Source organism: Equus quagga, chromosome 20, assembly GCF_021613505.1.
Source record: "Equus quagga isolate Etosha38 chromosome 20, UCLA_HA_Equagga_1.0, whole genome shotgun sequence".
Lineage (NCBI taxonomy): Eukaryota > Metazoa > Chordata > Mammalia > Perissodactyla > Equidae > Equus > Equus quagga.
Genome location: NC_060286.1, coordinates 12,990,267 through 13,010,763, shown reverse-complemented (window position 1 = coordinate 13,010,763; position 20,497 = coordinate 12,990,267). Strand labels below are relative to the sequence as shown.

General features: G+C 42.1%; 2 protein-coding genes across 2 annotated transcripts in view; one reads left to right on the top strand and one right to left on the bottom strand.

Annotated features, from left to right (window-relative positions):
* The first annotated feature begins 727 nt into the window (after positions 1 to 727).
* On the top strand, positions 728 to 19,757 carry VTI1B (vesicle transport through interaction with t-SNAREs 1B). The gene is made up of 6 exons (XM_046647374.1): positions 728 to 986; positions 11,483 to 11,541; positions 13,703 to 13,894; positions 16,117 to 16,290; positions 17,780 to 17,841; positions 19,431 to 19,757. Exons 1-6 carry the CDS (start codon positions 872 to 874, stop codon positions 19,525 to 19,527), a joined length of 699 nt encoding a protein of 232 aa, XP_046503330.1. The 5' UTR covers positions 728 to 871; the 3' UTR covers positions 19,528 to 19,757.
* ARG2 (arginase 2) overlaps positions 19,715 to 20,497 on the bottom strand; it is a 30,925-nt gene continuing 30,142 nt past the window's right edge. The window contains exon 8 of the mRNA XM_046647373.1: positions 19,715 to 20,190. Within this exon, the coding sequence (XP_046503329.1) occupies positions 20,021 to 20,190 (170 nt within the window). The 3' untranslated portion in view covers positions 19,715 to 20,020. The remainder of the gene's footprint in view (positions 20,191 to 20,497) is intronic.

Sequence of the window (20,497 nt, the reverse complement as noted above, 5' to 3'; positions counted from 1 at the left end):
CACATATGCCCAGATCCCTGCACAGTAACTACTCTGCACATTAGCAAACACCTGCTGAGTGAACGAAGGCACTAGGCGAGCCTGGCCGCTAGAGAGCGAGCGCGCATTTGGGACGTCACACTGCCCAGGGACCACTTCTGAAAGCACGTGATCCTGGTCACTTGAACTCCCCAGTAAAAGTGCTTCACTGCTCCAGGGCAGGCTGGAACCTGGCCCAGCTATCTTTCCAGGGCTGAAAGCTGACAGTCACAACGTGAACTGACGAAGTCAGGGCGGCGAAACAATGCGACGACGATGAAGATAACATCCAGGAGCGCACTGATACCAAACCACTTTCTGTCAGCGTCACTCAGGACAGCCGCGGCGCAGGCAGCACCACCGCCCCCAGGAATGCGTGACCTCCAAGTTGGAGCTTCTTCCGCGCCGAACTACAGCCCCCGGCATGCTCTGCAGTGCCCACCCCTCGTCCGCACGCGGGGCCCTGGAGAGAGGCGGCCACGCTGCCCGTCCCGCGGGTCCCCACAGTGCTTTCCACTGTGGCGCTCTCCCCAACCCCGGACTGGGTATTTCCAGTGCCCTGAGACTGTCGCTCGCCCCCGCGCGCGCTGCTGCTCCTTCAGGAGTCGCCTGGGCAGTGCAGCATGCCTGACTTTCCGTCAGGCCTTCGCGCCCGGCGCTCCCTCCGTGACGGACTGCAGGGAGTGGGCGTTCCGGCTCGGGAGGACCCCGCCGCGGCCCCGGAAGCGCCTCGTCCAGGGCGGCGGTGGCGGCGGTCGCCGTGATGCCTGCGGGGCTGGGCGGCTGACCGTGGGGTAGGTGCGGGCCCGGTGCCCAGAGTCTCGGCGGCCGCTGCTCGAGTGTGGCCTGGGCCATGGCCACCTCCGCTACCTCCTCGGAACATTTCGAAAAACTGCACGAGATCTTCCGCGGCCTCCATGAAGACCTGCGAGGGGTGCCGGAGCGGCTCCTGGGGACTGCAGGGACAGGTGATGCGGGGGCGGGCCCAGCCTTGGGGAACTCGGCCTCGCGCACTCTGGTAGGAAGAGTCCCAGACCCGGGCCCTCTTCTCTCCGCTCTTCATCCTCAGACACGCCCCCTAGGGTTGGCTGGGTCCTGGCGTCCAGGACTCCCTGCTGCCACTTAGGGTGCTCTGGGATGGTGTCGTCTCCTTGGGACTCTCCCTTTTGATCTTCCTATAGCTTTCAAAATTTTCTCGTCTCGTTTTCACTGTGGCAAAAAGAGCATAGGAGACCTTACATCTGCGGTCCTCTATTTTAGTAGAATTGGTTTTTTTTGTAGCTCTCTGTATTTAGTTGTATGGGTTTAAAAGCACTATTCTCAAGAGAGGTCCATAGTTTTCACCGGACTGGCAAAGGATTTGTGGCACCAAAAGAGTTAAGAACCCAGAAGAGTCATAAGTTTTGGGGTTGGTAGATATCATTTTTGGAGGGCTCGTCTTTAAAATCAGGATTGTAGTATTTAGGTCTGGTCCTCTTATGAACTTTCTGCTTAGACTATTTCCTGCCCCTTGATTTCAAAATTCAGGTTGCTGCAAGCTTTGCTTGGAGGGGCTAGAGTTTTGCAGTGAAATTCATAGGAAGACCTGCTGTGGTTCTTTGCCTCAGAACAAATAGATCTTGACGGCAAGGCAGATAAGACTTTGTTTTATCGTTTTCACTTAGGGGTCAGAGCTTGAGTGTTTGCTCTGTGAGTTACCCAAGGTCATATGAATTCAGTGACTCTGCTGAGAATGAAATTCATACGTTTGTTTAACATATATTTATTGGAAGAGGGTGCTGTGTGCCAGACACTGTTGTAGATGCTGATAATATTGCAAATTACAATGAAAAAGAAAAATCCCCGTTCTAGTGAGTCGATAATAATATGTAAATATTAAGAGACGGTGTTAAGGGCAATACAAGAAGATAAAGCAGGGCAAAGGGATAGAGAGTTGCGGGGTGGGAGGGAGGCTCAAATTTTAAATAGGGTGGCTGTGAAAGGCCTCTTTGAGGAGGTGGCATTTGGGCAGAGACTTGAATGAAGGGAATAAACCATGCAAAACTCTGGGAGAAGTGAGTGTCAGGAGGACAGAAGAGCACTGCAAAGGTCCTTAAGCAGAAAGGAGCTTAGTATGTTCTAGAAGAGCAAGAAGGCCAGTGTATTTGGAGTGGAATGAGCAGATGGTGGTAATAGATGAGGTTGGAAAGAGGTAGGCAGGGCCATGTCACATGGGGCCTTGTAGACTGTGGTGAAAGATTTGCATCTTTTTCTAAATGCCACAGGATGCAGTTAAAAGGTATTGAGCGGGAGAGTGATGGGATCAGATTTAGAAGGTTGAAAAATAGACAGTTTTTCAGCGTGGTGCTGAATTAAATTTTGCAGTGTCCATTTCTGTAAGGCTAAATAGTGCAAAAGAGCATTCTGTTTTGAAAAATAGATAACTGAATTAGTTAAATTCACTATCTTCATCTACCTAACCTTCTCATTCCTACGAAGAGGACAGTCAAAAAGGTGAAAATTTCTACCCAAGCACAAAATACTCTAACACAAGTTGCTGGTAACAGACTACTAGTTGTTTAATGGGTAAGTGAATATACTGTACACATATCCCCAGGTTATGATAAGAATTTCAACAACTTTCAGTCTCCTTATTCATACTACTCAGTAAATATTTGTTGAATAAATTGAATTTAAGCAAACACACTGGGCCTCATCTCTGAATCCTTTTTTTCTAGTTCTGAGACTACTCCATAAGCTTTTCAGAGCTTTAATTTCCATCGTGAATTATTAGGCACTGAATAATGTGTGTAACACAGCCCTTGCGTTTAGGTTAGGGGCTGTAATTGAACTCAGTCATTTTTCAATAAGCATTTATTGGGAATGGTTATGTGTCAGTCACTATCCTGGGCTGTGAGGAGTTCCAAGAGTTCTTGCCTTAAATGGGGACAAATTTACAACAAAGTGTGTGATGAGTCCTAAAATAGTTTTGAGACTGTGAAAAAAAAGGCTAACTTGAGCGTGGGGGAGCAAAGGGGGAAGCTTCATAGAAAGGAGAACTTCGACCTGAGTGTAAGGGGTTGAATGGGAATTGGCCAGACAGAGGGGAAGTGGAAAGAGGCAACAAAGGAATAGAAATCGAATGTTCACAGCTGTGACTGGAACTTAAGCTGTGTGGGGGAGAGCAGCAGTAGATGAGGAAAGTAAGACACAGCCAGGTCATGAAGGCACCGAAGTGTCACATTAAGACATTTGGACTTGATATAGAGAATCAGTAAAGGATTTCAAGCAGCTGACTAAAATGGTCAGGTTTTATTTTAGAAGGAGAATGCTGGTGGCTGAGTAGAGGATGAAGGAGAAGCACAAGAGTCTGAATACAGGGGACCATTTAGGAGGTTAGGAGCCTTTGTGGCAGTTGTCGGGGTAACATGGGAATCTAGAGAGTCCTAAATCCAAGAGGTGAGTCTGAGGCAGAAATTAACCAGACTGATTGGACATGAATAGGGTGAATAGGGAGACAGATTCGAGGTGTCTGCATTTTCTCACTTGGTCAGTTGAGTGAATGTGAACTTAAATAAGAAATATAGTAGTAGAATCAGGCTTGTTTGGGTTGTGGATGAGAACATCAAGGGTGCTTATAGAATAGAGAGCATAATGTCTGTCAGTTCTAGCCTGACAAGATATTTCTTCTCCTGCCATTAAAAATGACATTTATGAAGATGATATCATGTGAATTGAGAGGCAGTATAATATAATATTTAACAGCAAGGATTCTAGAGCCAGAATCCCTGGGTTCAAATCTTAGATCCACGTCTTAGTAGCAGTGTGACCTTGGACAACTTATTTTAACCTAACTGTTTCCCCTGCAAAATGGGGATAAATTAAAGTATTTGATAGGAGTTTTGTGAGGATTCACTGAGCTAATATATGTAAAGCCCTTAGAATACTGCCTGACAATAGTAAGGGTAATTAGCCGTTATTACTATTATAGGGGAAATTGGCTATTTTATTTAAATAAAACATAATACCAGCTCTGTATACAACTACTCTTATCTTGCTCTACTTTCCCTTTTTTCTAGAGCACTTATCTTCTAACATGTTCGACACTTTCCGTATTTATGATGCTACAGTCTATTATGTGTCTTCCTTTCACTAGAAGAGTGGTTTTCAAACTGTGGTCCCTGAACCAGCAGCATCAGCATCATCTGGGAACTCGTTAGAAATGCCTGTTCTTGGGCCCCACCCAAGACTTACTAAATCATTAACTGTTTTAATAGTCTGTTTTACAGCTGTCCAGGAGATCTGATGCATGTCGAGTTTGAAAGCCCCTGAGCTAGAACATAAGCTCTATATTTTCTCCATGTCCTCGCCAACACTTATTTCTTGTCTTTTGATAATAGCCCTTCTGAGAGGTGTGAGGTGATATCTCAGTTGGTTTTTATTTGCATTTTGCTGATGATTAGTGATGTTGAGCATCTTTTCATTACCTGTGAGACTTCTGTATGTCTTTGGAAAAATGTCTATTCAGATCCTTGGCCCATTTTTTAATCATATTTTTTGTTTGCTGTTGAGTTGTATGAGTTCTTTATGTATTTTGGATATTAACCCCTTATCAGATATATGATTTGCTTGTATTTCTCCCTTTTGGTAAGTTGCCTTTCATTTTGTTGTTTCCTTTGCTATGCAGAAGGTTTTTAGTTTGGTGTGGTCCCACTTGTTTATTTTTGCTTTTGTTGCCTTTATTTTTGGTGTCCACTTCAAAAAATATCACTCAGATCGGTCAGGGAGCTTATCCCCATGTGTTTTCTTCTAGGAATTTTATGGTTTCAGGTCTTATGTTCAAGTCTTTAATCCACTTCAAGTTAATTTTTGTGCATGGTGTAAGATAGTGGTCCAGTTTCATTCATGTGGCCGTCCGGTTTTCCCAACACCATTTATTGTCCATTCCTGTGAGAGAATCCTTTCCTGTGAGATAATAGAAAATATATCTGTTGGTCTCTGCCCCTGGTTCCTGGCACAGTGCTCCTAAAACGCTTATCATTTCCTAAGTGATAGGAGCACTAGGAACATCTTTTTTTCTAATGAGGTGACTCTGGCTGGGCTCATGGGTGGCTTCTGGATGGGGGCTGGTCACCAGAAAGACCAAGCTCTGATTAGAAGCTTGGCTTTTCAGCCTTGCTCCCTACTTCTCTAGCAAGGGGAGAGGAGCTGGAAATGGAGTTAATAATTGATCATGCCTATTGAGGAAGCCTCCATAAAATCCCAATAGTATAGGATTTAGAGAGCTTCCAGGTGGGTGAACATATCCTCATTGGGAGGATGATGCACCGCAACTCCACGGGGACAGAAGTTCCTGCGCTCAGGACCCTTCCAGACCTTGCCCTATGTATCTCTTCATCTGTGTCCTTTATATCCTTTAATAAACTGGTAAACCTAATAAGTAAGTGTTTTCTTGAATTCTGTTAGCTGCTCTAGCATGTTAATCAAACTTGAGGAAGGGGTCATGGGAACCTCCAATTTGTAGCCAAACTGGACAGAAGTTGTGGGTAACCTGGGGACCTGCTACTTGCACTTGGCATCTGAAGAGGGGGGTGGGGGGGTCAGTCTTGTGAGACTGAGCCCTTCGCCTGTGGAATCGAATGCTATCTCCAGGTACTGTCAGAATTGATTTGAATTGTAGGACAGCCAGCTGGTGTCACAGAGAATTGCTTGGTGTGAGAAAAACCCCACGCACATTTGGTAACCAGAAGTGAAGTGTTCTGTGTGAGTAGTAAACGAGACACGCAGGAAAGACACACAGGAGGAAGGACTGGGTTTTCCCTATATAGGAGAGAAAGATCTAGGAGGGGGAAAGACTGGATTTTCCTAATACATTTCCCCAGTGTATATTCTTGGCTCCTTTGTTGTAAATTAATTGACCATACATGTGTGGCTTAATTTCTGGCCTCTATTCTGTTCCATTGATCTTTCTGTCTGTTTTTATGCCAGTACGATACTGTTTTGATTACTGTAGCTTTGTAATATAGTTTGAAATCAAGAAACGTGATGCCTCTAGCTATGTTCTTTCTCAAGATTGCTTTGTCTAATTGGGATCTTCTGTGGTTCCTTACAAATTTTTGCGTTGTTTGTTCTATTTCTGTGAAAAATGCCATTGGAATTTTGATAGAGATTGCATTGAATCTGTAGATTGCTTGGGTAGTATGGATATTTTTAACAATACTGATTTTTTTCCAGTCCATGAGCATGGGATATCTTTCCACTTGTTTGTATCTTCTTTACTTTCTTTCATCAGTGTCTCATAGTTTTCAGTGTACAGGGTCTTTCACCTCCTTGGTTAAATTTATTCCTAGGTATTGTATTCTTTTTGATGCAATTGTAAATGGCATTGTTAATCTCTCTTTCTGATAGTTTATCATTAGTGTATGGAAACACAACAGATTTTTATATATTTTGTATCCTGCAGCTTTACTGAGGTTGTTTATTAGTTCCAACAGTTTTTTTGTGGAGTCTTTAGAGTTTTCTGTATGTAATATGTCATCTGCAAAGAGTGACAGTTTTACTTCCTCCTGTCCAATTTGGATGCCTTGCATTTCTTTTTCTTGCCTAATTGCTCTGGCGAGGACTTCCAAAAGTGGTGAGTGTGGGCATCCTTCTTGTTCCTGATCTTAGAGGAAAAGCTTTCAGCTTTTCATCATTGAGTATGATGTTAGCTATGGGCTTGTCATATATTGTAGTTACTGTTTATTGAACCCTTAATATGCACGACATTTGCTAAGAGCTTGTTATATGTATTATCTCTTTTAACCCTTTCAGACGACCTTACGGTACTGTTATATTTCCTATTTACAGGAGACAGGCTTAGAGGGATCTGATGTTTTTACCTCCGGTATGGTGTAAGATCAGGTAAACTATTGTGGTGTACAAATAGAGGATGTAGGTCCTAGAAATGCCACAGTGGGGCGCCAAAAGCAAATTAACCACATAGTTTAAAGATCCTAGGGCCGGCCCTGTGGCGCAGCGGTTAAGTTTGCACATTCTGCTTCTCGGCGGCCTGGAGGTTCGCCAGTTTGGATCCCGGGTGCGGACATGGCACCACTTGGCACACCATGCTGTGGTAGGCGTCCCACATATAAAGTAGAGGAAGATGGGCATGGATGTTAGCTCAGGGCCAGTCTTCCTCAGCAAAAAGAGGAGGATCGGCAGTAGTTCGCTCAGGGCTAATCTTCCTCAAAAAAAAAAAAAAGATCCTAGTGAAACCAAAGTTATTTCCATAGCTCTAATGGGCCAAGGTTAGTCATTGTTGGGCTGGTAATTCAAACTGCCTGTAAGGAAGACAGGCTACCACCTTGCTTGAACATTAAGGTAGCCTTCCTCTAGCTCTTTCAGAGCTGGCTGCTTCCATTTTATTCCATGTTTAGGACATGATGCTATCATCCACCCAGGTTACAAACAGAGTCAGTCTCAGAGTGAGTCACTCACATGTGACTTGTTTGGCAAGGCGTGTTGGGTGGGTGACAGTGTTGTTTGGAGTCGCTCGCTCTTATTTCTGGTGCCCATTCTACCCAGTATGCAGTCCTGCTGTTTTGTAGTTGATTGTAGTGGTAATTCTAACTCCCTAAAAAACTAAGAGGTCTGAACAGATTTTACCTGTTGCTGAAGGCTGTACCCTGGGAGCACAAAAATGCCCCTCAATGCTATAATGTCCAGAAGCATTGGGTTGGGAGTCAGTAGACTTGTATTCGAGAACTGGTGTTGCCACCCATTTACTCCTGTGACCTTAGGCAAGGCAGTTTCTCCAGGCTCTAGTTTCCTCAACTGTAAGATGAGGTTAAACTAAATGATCTCTAAGGTCCGTCTGAGCTCCAACATTGATTGGTTTCACAATTCTGAGACTAAAGCATAAAGAAGCAGCTACTGATACCTCTCAATTCGGTAGGGTTCAGCCTTTTTTGAACCTTTAAATATCTGCCTCCCTGGCTTCATCATCAGAAGGGATGATTTCAAAGGCTTTGTGTTTTTTGGGGTTTTTTTTTTTGTCTTTTTTGGTGAGGAAGATTAGCTCTGAGTTAACATCTGTTGCCAATCTTCCTCTTTTTGTTTGAGGAAGACTGTCCCTGAGCTAACATCTGTGCCCATCAGCCTCTATTTCACATGTGGGATGCTGCCACAACATGGCTTGATAAGTGGTATGTAGGTCTGCACCCAGGATCCAAACCCATGAACCCTGGGCCACCAAAGCAGTGCACGCAAACTTAACCACTATGCCACCAGGCTGTCCTCCTCCACTTTTAATCTTAGGATTCCATAAAGAGTCTTGTAATGTGGTGAAGTTCTTCAAATTGCTTTCAAAGGGAGCATATTTATTTTAAAAGTATATAAACTGTAGAGCACTCCTAGAAGAATGTATGTCTTATTAAACCAGGTAGAAGGTAGAGTATCCCAACTCCAAAAAGACCAAGAAGAACAGAATCATGCAGGGAAGTTAGTGAAAGGCTCAAGATTCTGTGGGCTGCTCTTTCCCCCCCTACTTTTATTTATATAGGCACTTTCTTTGAATCATTCTAGAATTTGCCTCTTAAGAATGCAGACTTTCATATTCTTTAAAAAGGAAGAATAAAGGAGGAGACTTCATGACTAACAGAGTTGCAGAAAAATCCAAGCTAGGAAGGGAATGCCCTTCTTCTTAGAATACTTCATACTGTCAGAAGTGAGTGTGCTTGAGTTTGGAGATGTGTCTATTCAGAGGAGTGATGACACTCAGCACTTCTGTGACAGCTTATTACAAAATAACGTGATACCTCTCCATGGAAGTAGCCATTCTTGATTGCAAATATTATTTCACTGCTTGTGGCTGAAAACACAGCCTACCCAGGGATCATAACAGCTGCTGTGGTGCTTTATTTCAGTTACATCATGGATGATCAAGATGTATATCATTTGCCATGGCTGAACTTTGTTCCATCTAAAACAACAACAACAACAACAGGGGCCAGCCCGGTGGCATGGTGGTTAAGTTCATGCGCTCTGCTTCAGCAGCCCAGGGTTTGCAGGTTCGGATCCCAGGTGCGGACCTACACGCTGTTCATCAAGCCATGCTGTGGTGGTGTCCCACATACAAAATAGAGGAAGACCGGCACAGGTGCTAGCTCAGGGACCATCTTCCTCACTAAAAAAAAACAAAAACAAAAAAAACACAACAAACCCTGGGTTTTGTGAGTGGTGTGGTCTGAGAAGTAGTTCACGTGGAGTGCCTTGTGTACGTTAAGAGAATGTCACATGACAATGAATGAGGCATAGTAAAGGGTGTGTTGTCATTTGCCCTTGCAGGCAGTAGCAACATCTAAGGGGCCACCCTACCAGGTTTAATGTTCTAGAAGCAATGGGACTTGTAAAAGAAACAGTAAATCTCTCTATTCTAGAGGAGCTTGATCTCAAGTTGAGAATATAGAACGTACACATCCAAAACGATTTGATTACTTAAAAAGTAGCAGGCAACTGACATGCTGGATGCTGTTGTGATTAACAAAATGTAAATCCAAATAAAGCATGACAGTGGTATTACATCTTATATGGCATTGGGTTAGAAAGTCAAGGCTGAAGAAAATCAAGGTAAATAAAATTATCCAAGAAAATCTTAGGACAGCATTTTGAGTACCCACATACCATCCCTCCATCAGCCCAACTCCGCTATTTTCTTTGGCATTGGAAAAGATTGCTCTTCCTTCAGTTAATGGAAGTGCTGGCTTGTATTTAGGAGTCACGTTGAATGAGAAATGCATAGCTTTAAAGACCATGTCCTGATACATGCTACAGCATGGGTGAATCTTGAAGACTACTGTGCTAAGTGAAATAGCCAGATGTGAAAGGACAAATATTGTATGATTCCTCTTATATGAGGTACCTGGAATAGTCAAATTCATAGACACAGAAAGTAGAATGGTAGTTACCAGAGTCTGGGGGGAGGGCAAATGTAGAGTTAGTGTTTACTGGGTACGGAGTTTCAGTTTGAGATGATGGAAAGGTTCTGGAGATGGATAGTGGTGATGGTTGCACAGCATTGTCACTGTGCTTAATGCCACTTAACCATATATTTAAAAATGGTCAAAATGGTAAATTTTATGTTATATATATATTTTTTACTACAATTTTAAAAAAGACATTATCCAAATTGTGAAGGTAGTTCCAAAAGAAGAGTTCAAAAAACATTGTAAGCAATGGTAACTTTGTGGTAACAAGTAGTTTATGTGTAGATTTCCAAAGAGAACTTTCATTTGGATGTATACATTTAAAAAAATCAAGCTCCTCATAAATAGGGCTAATTTTTGCTTGTTAGATATGAAGGGATGACCTACCTCTTTATTTTATAGCCAAGGAGGGAGATCAGAACCCAAAGAGATGAAGAGAATTTTCCAAGCTTACACATTGAGGTTCTGGTTGAGGGCTCCAAGCCCAGAGTTAGGACCAGAACCTAACCCCCTTTACTCAGCAGCAGCTCTCCCTGTGCAAATGTTTACTAGGTGACAGCATGCCACTACTCCCTTCATCTTTGCGTGTCCCAGTACCATTTTTACTATTACTTAATCGTTTTCTTTGTATCAACTTATTTCATGTAAGATACATTTATTTCATACAGTTATTTTAAAAAGGAAATTTTATATCACTACTTTAAATGGAAAATCTGTGGAACCCATCTAAATGATCAGAAAAAGTACAGTGACAGCAAAACAATGCTGTTTTAGTTAGATGTTATTGTTTTGAAACTGAAACCTGTTTTGAAGCTGAAGCCTGTTCTATTTTTGTTAAAAGGGTAGATTGGTAATTTTTAGGTATTAAAGACATACTAGCACCAAAATGGCCTGATGTGAAGGATTAAAAGAAGTCATAGGGGGATGACTTTCTCACTGTGAGTCAGTGGTATTTACATCATTTCCCACCACTGCCAGTGGGTATGACTGAGAAACATGTGCCATACCATGCAGCCTCCCCAGCAAGCAGAGTAGGTGGGTTTTGAATTTGTTTTACAGAAAAGCAGTGGATAAGGGTAAAATATAGAGAAGTGATTCACAGAGGGGGGTGAAAGTGGGCACGGAATTTCAAGAACCAGGATTGTTATACATTGTTATTGATGAGTGTGCTTGATCCCTCTGTTTAGGATGGGGGGAAAAAGGATTGACAATGATTAACTTAGAGCTGTAGTGTTTCTTAGTAAGGACGCTATTGGCCTTTGGGGCCAGATAATTATTATGCAGGACTGTCCCACGCATGGATATTTTTGTTCCCTGGGCACTAAATGCCAATAGTAAAACCCTCCCTCTCGTCATTTTGGTAACAAGTTCCCATACGTTTTTAAATGCCTTTTAAGGGTGATTAAGTACTACTCCCTCCACCAGGGGAGGAATGGGGAGTTTATTCTAAGCAGAGGGAATGGCCTCTACAAATGTATGGAAGCAGGGCTGAGCCTTTGAAACTTGTCTGTCTTTTCCAGAAGAGAAGAAGAAGTTGATCAGAGATTTTGATGAAAAGCAACAGGAAGCAAATGAAACGGTGAGAACAGGGAGCAAGTCTTTGTTTTCTTCTACCTGGTGTTGGTCTTTTCCAGAAGTAATGCTTATGACCAGATCACAGATTAACTGTTCATCTATTGATTCTGATTTTGATTATTTCTTACTAAATGAGGCCAGTTGATGGGGATGCATGTTTAGGGGGGTTGACAAACATAAAGGGGTAAAGCTTGAAGACTCTCCTGAAATGAGTCTTTGATAGTACATTCCTCATGTAAGGACCTGAGTCTTTTAAAAACTGGCCATTAATATCAGTTATTCTGGGGCCGGCCCCGTGGCCGAGTGGTTGGGTTCTCGCGCTCCGCTTCGGTGGCCCAGGGTTTTGCCGATTTGGATCCTGGGTGCAGATGTGGCACCGCTCGTCAGGCCATGCTGAGGCGGCATCCCACATACCACAACTAGAAGGACCCACAACTAAAAATACACAACTGTGTATCAGGGGGCTTTGGGGAGAAAAAAGGAAAAATAAAATCTTTTAAAAAAAAATCAGTTATTCTTCTTTGTTAAACTTACTGTCACAGAAAATGTAGCTCAGAGGTGGTTCTAGCCACATTTCCTTCTGTTTTAAAAGACAGCATAATGGCTGGATTTGTTACCTTGGGCAAAGCATGCATGAACAGGATGAGATCCAATCAGGACCCAGAGTTTGTCGGAAGCTGGTCCAGGTTGCTGAGCAGTTTAACAATTGCTTCTCTCTTAATTTGTGGCTTTTCTTTAAATAAAGAAAACAATTTTTCTGTTTCCATATCATTATGCTGTACCTTCAGCAAACCCTTTCAGGAGATTGGGGCTAACATCCGGGTCCCTGGCAGTACCCTGCAGAAATAGTTGCTCCTGGTTTTTGCTACCACAGAGTAGACCGAGATGAAAAATTCCTTTTAAGCCAGGGAACTTGCTTCTTGCTTATTGAAGAACAACTTCCCTACCTGAATGAAGTTCTGAGAAGTTAAGCTTATCTGCATCCTTTTCTCTGTTCTATATATGTTTTAAGGAGGATCAGGCCACCAGACTGTGGAAGCTATCTCCATAATAGGAGTACTAGAAGCTTTTCCTAATACCTCTGTACAGCTGAGCATATCCATGATATCTGTTAGGGAGCCAGTATTCCTTTTCAGTTAACATCTTAGTGGCATTTAAAAAAATCTTTTAGCTAATACTAGTTTCTTTGTTTGGTGCTTACATACTTTCTCTGAATTTAGCAAAATTAACCACGTCTACTCTTGGCCACCCCGGGCTGATGAAAATAATTTATGGCCTCTTGTGAACGTGTCTAGGTGTTACATTTTACTTATCCCAGAAAAATGGAAATCTGGTTTGCACCCCTGGTTATCTCAGACATGGAGACAAACAATTGATTTTCAGAAAGAGGAGAAGGAAGGGAAGAACCTTAATGCCAAACCCCTATCGCTTGTAGTACTGTAGAACCTCGGAGTGCTTCATGATAGCACTTGAACCGTAACGGTAAAGAACTTGGTATACTGAAAAAACAACTTGAAGATTTTGAATCCTGACAGCTCTTATTGTGTAATTTTTGAGCAAGTTTCTTCAAGTCCTATATATGAAGTAGAAGTAGTTTTTCCTATCTTATTGATTTGTTGTGAGGATTAAATGAGGGAATGTGTGTAAAAATATTTACTGAGCTATAAGGTGCTTGTTAGTTTTTTCCGTCATTCATCATAGACTTTTTTGTTGAGGAAGATTAGCTCTGAGCTAACATCTGCTGCCAAACCTCCTCTTTTTGCTGAGGAAGACTGGCCCTGAGCTCACATCCATGCCCATCTTCCTCTACATTATATGTGGGATGCCTACCACAGCATGGCTTGTCAAGCAGTGCCATGTCCGCACCTGGGATCTGAACTGGCAAACCCCGGGCCGCCAAAGTGGAACGTGCACACTTAACCACTGCGCCACCAGGCTGGCCCCCGTCATATACTTTTTGAATGCCTGTTCTATGCTTGCTAGGCACTGTGCCAGGCACTCAGCATAATAAGGTGAACATGTCACGTGTGGTCCCTGCCCTCATGGAGCATATGGTTATGTACTTATTTGGGGTTGTCTGTGGTTTGAGTATTCCAAACCAGGCATGTGCCCAGATCAGAGAGAAAAGAACCAAGCCATCCACTCACTACTTTCTGCCTTCCTAGCTGGCAGAGATGGAAGAGGAACTACGTTATGCGCCCCTATCTTTCCGTAACCCTATGATGTCTAAGCTTCGAACCTACCGGAAGGACCTTGCCAAACTCCACCGGGAAGTGAGAAGCACACCTTTGACAGCTACACCTGGGGGCCGAGGAGACATGAAATATGGCACATATGCTGTAGAGAATGAGCACATGGTAAGCGTCAGCTGCTTTTTTTCCCCTTAAGAGCCTATGGTACAAGATTTAACTATATTGTGGAGTACAGTTGATGTTATCAGTGCATACTAGACTCTTGTTTCTCCCACCTTATCCTCTTTCCTGTATCCAGTTCCCCTTCTCCCCTTGGGTACCCACCTCTACTATATTTAATGCAGATCTTTCCAAACCATATGCTTATTTAGATTTCTTTGTACCCTTGATATATAACACAGTGCTTAGTATGTAGTGGAGGTATACAAGTGTTACCTAGTCTTATTATATCTGGACTCTCTATTCTGACCTGTTGATCCAGTTTCTTTCCCATGTATGCCCAAAAACTTGTTACATTTTTAGTTTATCAGAGTACTGTTATAAAATTAACCCAAGCTTTCCTTTACATTTATATAAAGATGGCCCAACTGCCCAGATACAGCAGAGAAGGCAAGATGCATCTCAAGAAGAGGCTAACACCTTATTCTGTTTAATGGGAAGTGAACCAGACTTGCTTCTCTAGCATCCAGTAGTCTGATTTATAAAATTCTACTAAAATGAAAAAGCTGTATTTTGAAACTATCTAGAGAAGCTAGATAAAGGAATAAAAACTTCAGAGATTAAATTTAATGTGTTGCATTATTATATTCCACAATACAAAGTAGAAATGGCCTGGCAAATAGCGTGGGAAAGGGAAGGGGGCCCACAGGTGCAGACTGCACATATGCAGAAAGGCTAATAGTACAATTTTAAACTAATAAATCCTATTTCATGATGCATCCTGATTATAGTTTGAGACATTGAGATGATACTGGCCTGACATTGCTGATGTCAAAACTGGAGCATTTGAGAATGATGTAAAATTTTGATAATTCACTTTGTGAAGTGAGACTGGAAAAGGCAGGTAGGTGGAGCTTGTTAAAGTGAGATCAGAGGTGTAATAGTGACTTTGGTCAGTTGTTAATGAAAAAAAACCCGAAAACAAAAGGGAGAGATAAGTCCAAACAATTTTGCTTTAAAATTATTCATTTCAGAAATAAAAACAATTTAGATATACATGTGGTATGTATATCACAGTAAAATTGTTGCAAATCTGAGGTTGATTTATGTGATCTGTCTTTTCCTGTTCTTTCTTCAGCCTGATCAGATGACAATCCTTATCTTTTATTTAAAAAAGCCTTATTTCTGCTTCTTTTAAGCTAAACTAAAACTAAAATAAACTGGAGTTTATTTCAGCCTCATTCAGTGGTTTCCTCATCCACTGGTCTATATGCCAAATGTGAAGTGAAAAGACTTGTTACTTCTGATCTGGGAACCCACCTTGGCTTCTTGATGGTGGTGTCTGGTGCTGGGATAGGCCCTGTGAGCCGGCCCCTTTGTGTGCGCGTGCACAGATGCATGCTTTGAATAGCTAAAAACTTAGAGCTGCACCCATTTCTTTCAGTGGTGGTTAATTCTGGCCTGACAAAGGCTACTTCTGTCCTCATGCCTTGTGTGTTTAGGATTATAGGTGGAGTAAAAAACTGGTGGGGATTTAGAAAATCGGGGCAGAGTACTTGGCCCCCGACACCTCCTGCCCTGAGAGCAAATCTCCAGTTTGGCAACTTCAGAGTTTTTCTGGTTGGCCAGAGGTGAAATTCCTTTTGGGTGTACCAAGATGTAGCCACTTAAGTTTTTTCCAGCATGTGGTAGTGTCTCAGACTTCTAAATGATTTCTATATGTGCTGAAAACGAATAGCTCATTCAGAGTCCCTCAGTACCAATCAAGTGGGAATCTTCAGTGAATTACTCTATTTCTAGGGCTGTAGAGTTTAGTTGGTTTGCTTGTTGCACTATCGAAGTTACAGGCTGTATGCATTTTCAGGTAGCTTCCACACCCCAAATCTGGGCCTCTGCCTCTCAGAAGTTGCTAGTCCAGAAACGCATGAGCCAGTTCAAATTCATCACGTACACAGGGAAAATGCTCCAATATTAATCCTTCCTTTTTGGCCTCACTTAAGTGTAACAAGCAGTGGAGTGGGAGGTATTCTGCTCCTATATTGGATTCCAGGTTCTGCTTTAGTCTGACCTTGAGAAGGATCTTATAGTTCATTAGCACTTTGGTTGTCTTAAAAGTAATAAAAATGATTGCACACTATATCCCTTACATAAGAACGGCCATAAGGAATGTGCTGGCACTGAATTTATAATGGAAGTCATCTAACATTTTCCTTCCACACTCCTGTCAGAATCGGCTGCAGTCTCAAAGGGCATTACTTCTGCAAGGCACTGATAGCCTGAACCGGGCCACCCAGAGTATTGAGCGCTCTCATCGGATTGCCACAGAGACTGACCAGATTGGCTCAGAAATCATAGAAGAGCTGGGGGAGCAACGTGACCAGTTGGAACGTACCAAGAGTAGAGTAAGTCAGGGCGGACAGGGAAGGGGCAGGAGTGTGGAAAGTGGGTGGGCCCACTCCACTCTGATGCCTTGCTACTGACAGAAGCTATAGCAGTTCTGAATTCAGAGTGTGACCTTTCACATTCTTGTGCTTTTCTCAATTTTAGTTTGCTTGGCTGAGAGATTGCCCTTGGAAGTAATTTCACCCATAAGATTTAGAGGTCATTGGAGGGGGGAAAAAAAAAAGACTAAAGAAACCCAATTTCTGCTTTTATTTAAGATTGCAGCCACTCCATTCTTTTATTAATTCCTGTATTACCAATCAGATTTTTATTTCTCATACATCTAGTGAAATAGTCTGCTAATTTTATGAAAATATCATCTACTTTAAAAGATCCTAGATTTCCTGTCATTTGGAGCCAAGGCTCTTTTCCATGTCATAAAGCAGTACCACTGACAATTTTATAGAGGTTCAATCCTGGACTATAACTCTTTACTGTTACCAAAGGTAAGCTGGATCATTGTGGGAAGAAAATGGAAATACTTAGGCCAAATGAACACTAAATTGGGGCCTCTGACCTGCTATCACTCTGAGAGGCTCTGAAAAACAACTCATTTCTTCCTTTCCATACATCTGCATAAAAATTTTAAAAACAGTACAACTTGCCAATGGAATGCCGTGCTCTCAATCGCATGAGGCAAATCCAAACTGGGGGCAAGATTTAGATGGGAAAATATTTGACGTGAAAATCAGTGATGCCCTTCTCTCCTCAGTGAAAAGTCACAATAAAGTACTGAATTCAAGGTAAGCTATGGAGAAAGCAAGTTGCTTACAGATAATGTAGTTTTTGACTTTTGAACATATGAGGTGGATTGATTGAATTTAAAGGCCAAGGAATGTGCTCAGAGATCAACTTACCAAGGCAACTGGGCAATGGGAACAGATGGCAGATGGCATCTGTTGAAATATCCTCCAGCTATCTAGGTTAGTAACAGGCAATTGAACAAGAAAGTTTTCTTAAAAAGGCTCAAGATTAATTCCTTTCACAATTCAATGTAAGTGTCTCTTAAAGGAATAAAGAAAAAAAAAACAGATCCCAAAGTGGTAATCCACCAGCCTATAAAAACAAACACTAATTCAAGAGGCTCTCCTGGAGTTTGGCTGATGAAATTCAAATCCCAAATTGCTCAGAGTTGCTTCAGTTACTGGTGAGGTATGTTTGAAGCCTTTCTGTTTTGAGTAGCTAAGGTGAAAGATTAGCTTGATCCTGGAAGTCCCCCACGGCGAGCTTGGATATAATAATTCCTAAGCTTACCTGATTCGTACTAAAGCCTCTTGTCCTTTCCAGTTTCTTCTACTTATACTCAGAGGCCATCATTTAAATTGGTTTGATTTCTTGGAGTTTTTCAACATATACTCCTTAATGCCCACTGTCAGTTTAGGAATGTTCAAATTCTACAGTGTATACTTTTGAAAGAAGGGGGAAGTAACTGCTGTTTTCTCTTTTCAGCTGGTAAACACAAGTGAAAACTTGAGCAAAAGTCGAAAGATTCTCCGTTCAATGTCCAGAAAGTAAGTTTTAGAAAGTCTCAAAATTAATTTCTTTTAACGTTTTTCAACCAAGAATGTCAAAGCTTTGAACAATAACTTGTGATGGTCCTAATAAAGCAGAAAAAATAAAGAACGTTATCTTGTGTAGTTAAATATCCCAGGAAAAAATCCTTTGTTGAAAGTATATATGCTCTGACTTGGAGCAGTGGAAAGTTTATCCACTGGAAAGACTTTTAATCCAAGCTTACATTCCTTAGAGAAGACAGCACATGGGAAAAATAGAGCTTCATATTTCTTGAAATATATTTTTAAAAACTTGATTAGAAAACTTTTCACTGCTACTTCTTAGTACTTGGTTTTGGCTCTGCTTGCCCTTCATGGTAGTCTGCCCTTTATCTGGGAGTTCTGTCTTATTAGTACAAAGTTGACTTAAAAAAAAAAAAACTCTTGGGCTGGCCCAGTGGTATAGCGGTTAAGTTTGCGTGCTCTGCTTCGGCAGCCCGGGTTTCACCAGTTCCGATCCCAGGCGTGGACCTATGCACCGTTTATCCAGCCATGCTGTGGCAGGCATCCCACATAAAAAATAGAGGAAGATGGGCACTGATGTGAGCTCAGGGCCAATCTTCCTCAGCAAAAAAGAGGACAATTGGCAGCAGATGTTAGCTCAGGGCTAATCTTCCTCAAAACAAACAAATCTGTTGACATGAGTGCTGACAGCAGTAAAAGCAGGGGCAGAAAGGAAATATTGCCACTGAGGTTGAATTTGAGGTAAGTGGGTAGTGTGCATGAAACAAAACTATTACCAAGTCATGGAACTAGGAAAATCATTCTCCTACTAAACAGTGGTGAATTCCTTGTTTGGAATGCGGGAAACCTTCAATTTAGACTGAACATGAAAACCAGAGATTAGATTCTGTTAACAAAAGATAGTACCTTTTTTTGAAGCTGCTATACTACCTTTATAGAGACATCCATTTGGGTTGACGGAGGAAGAGAGAGTAAGAAGGGCAAGAAGTTTACAACAGAGATTGAAAGGCCCTACCCAGCTTAGTTACTTATCCTCATCCCTGAGCTGGCCTTCTGCACTGGAGAGTCTGCCACAAACTCTTCTCCCAGCATATGCTCACAGCTGTAGCATGTAATTGCTGCAGCTCTAAATGGTTAGTGATAGTGTATTTCTACTGTTTTGAAATATGATTCGACCTGATTCCAAAAATGGTATACTTTTTCATATGTATATTTATTATTTTTCCAACTAGCTCCTCCTAGAAAAGCTGTTTTTAAAGAGAAGAAGTAAATACTATTTGAAGACAGACATTTTAGAATCAAGAAACCACTTTTATGCTTTGGTATCTACTGTACAAGTTTTTAACCTTTCTGTGAGGTAGATGTGTTATCCCTAAGTTACAGCTAAAGAAGCTTCTGAGTTGTCATTTACCAGCTAAAAAAACCTTATAAATACTTACTGCTAAGTGGCTGTGTGATCAAACAGAAATTCAGCCTACCTCCCAGTATCAAGCCTTGGCCCCAGGTCAAACCCCTAAGTATTAATGGAAAGAAATAAGGTTATCCAGACTTCTGACTACTCCTCACTTTGCTTCTCTTTGTAGAGTGACGACCAACAAGCTGCTACTTTCCATCATCATCTTACTGGAGCTAGCCATCCTGGGAGGCCTGGTTTATTACAAATTCTTTCGGAAGCATTGAACTTCATCCAGGGAAGGCTTTGTGGACTAGAACTTCAACCCTGTGAATGAATGGCGTTAAGACATGGAATAAGCGTATTGCTGCTGTGAGCTGACAGTTCAAGGATGCACTGCGTGGCCAGACTGTGGGAGGAGGGAGGGAAGACCGAAAACCACTTAAATGTGAAGGAACAGCAACACGACCAGTATGCTCTACCAAGGTAATAAATGCTGTTTATGACTTTAAATTTACATGGTACACTAACATATTAATACCCTGTGAACTGCAGAAAACCAAATACATGTACAATAGTATTATTGGTCACCGAAGTGGAGAGAGGAAGGAAACTTTACAATTGTGAGAATGCACAAATGTTCTCATTAAGGCAGTATTGACCCAGACAACCATTTAATATCTGTCCCCTCAAATACCTCTTAACTCTGGAATGTTCATTGTGACACACGTGTCAGCACACAGTATTTCCTAAATTCTCACAAGTTCTTCACTTTGTGATTCATCTGGTGAGTAGGAAGTTGGTCATAGACAGTGTGCCCTCCCCCTCCCTTGTCTGACCAAAACTTGAAGCAATCACATCCACTGCTAGGACAGCTGTAGCCTTGGCCTCTTCCTCTGAAGCAGCCACCCAAGGATTGACTTCAACAAGATCCAGTGCTGACAGCAACCCTGAAAGAACAAAGTATGACAAAACCTCAGAAAACCCCCTAGTTGCTACTTTCAGTGAGGGTTATCCCATTTAGACAGAACAAGTCAAGGTAAAAACAAGTCATTTTCTACTATAAAATTATCCACTGTCAGGAAAATTCCTTATACCACCTCCTCTTGGGCATGAATTTAAGTTAAAACACTGGTATACTAGAGTAGGACTGAAAGAAACCTTTAAGGTAATAAAATCAGTCACCTGTTCAAGTAACATAACAGGCATCACTGTCAGGCTTTCTGGATAGGATAAGGAAACAGCTTGGGAGTGGGG

Coding starts and splice junctions, on each gene's coding strand:
- VTI1B (XM_046647374.1), top strand. CDS start 872: ATGGCCACCTCCGCTACCTCCTCGGAACATTTCGAAAAACTGCACGAG. Junction 11,542..13,702: donor AACAGGAAGCAAATGAAACG/GTGAGAACAGGG, acceptor CTGCCTTCCTAG/CTGGCAGAGATGGAAGAGGA. Junction 13,895..16,116: donor CTGTAGAGAATGAGCACATG/GTAAGCGTCAGC, acceptor CACTCCTGTCAG/AATCGGCTGCAGTCTCAAAG.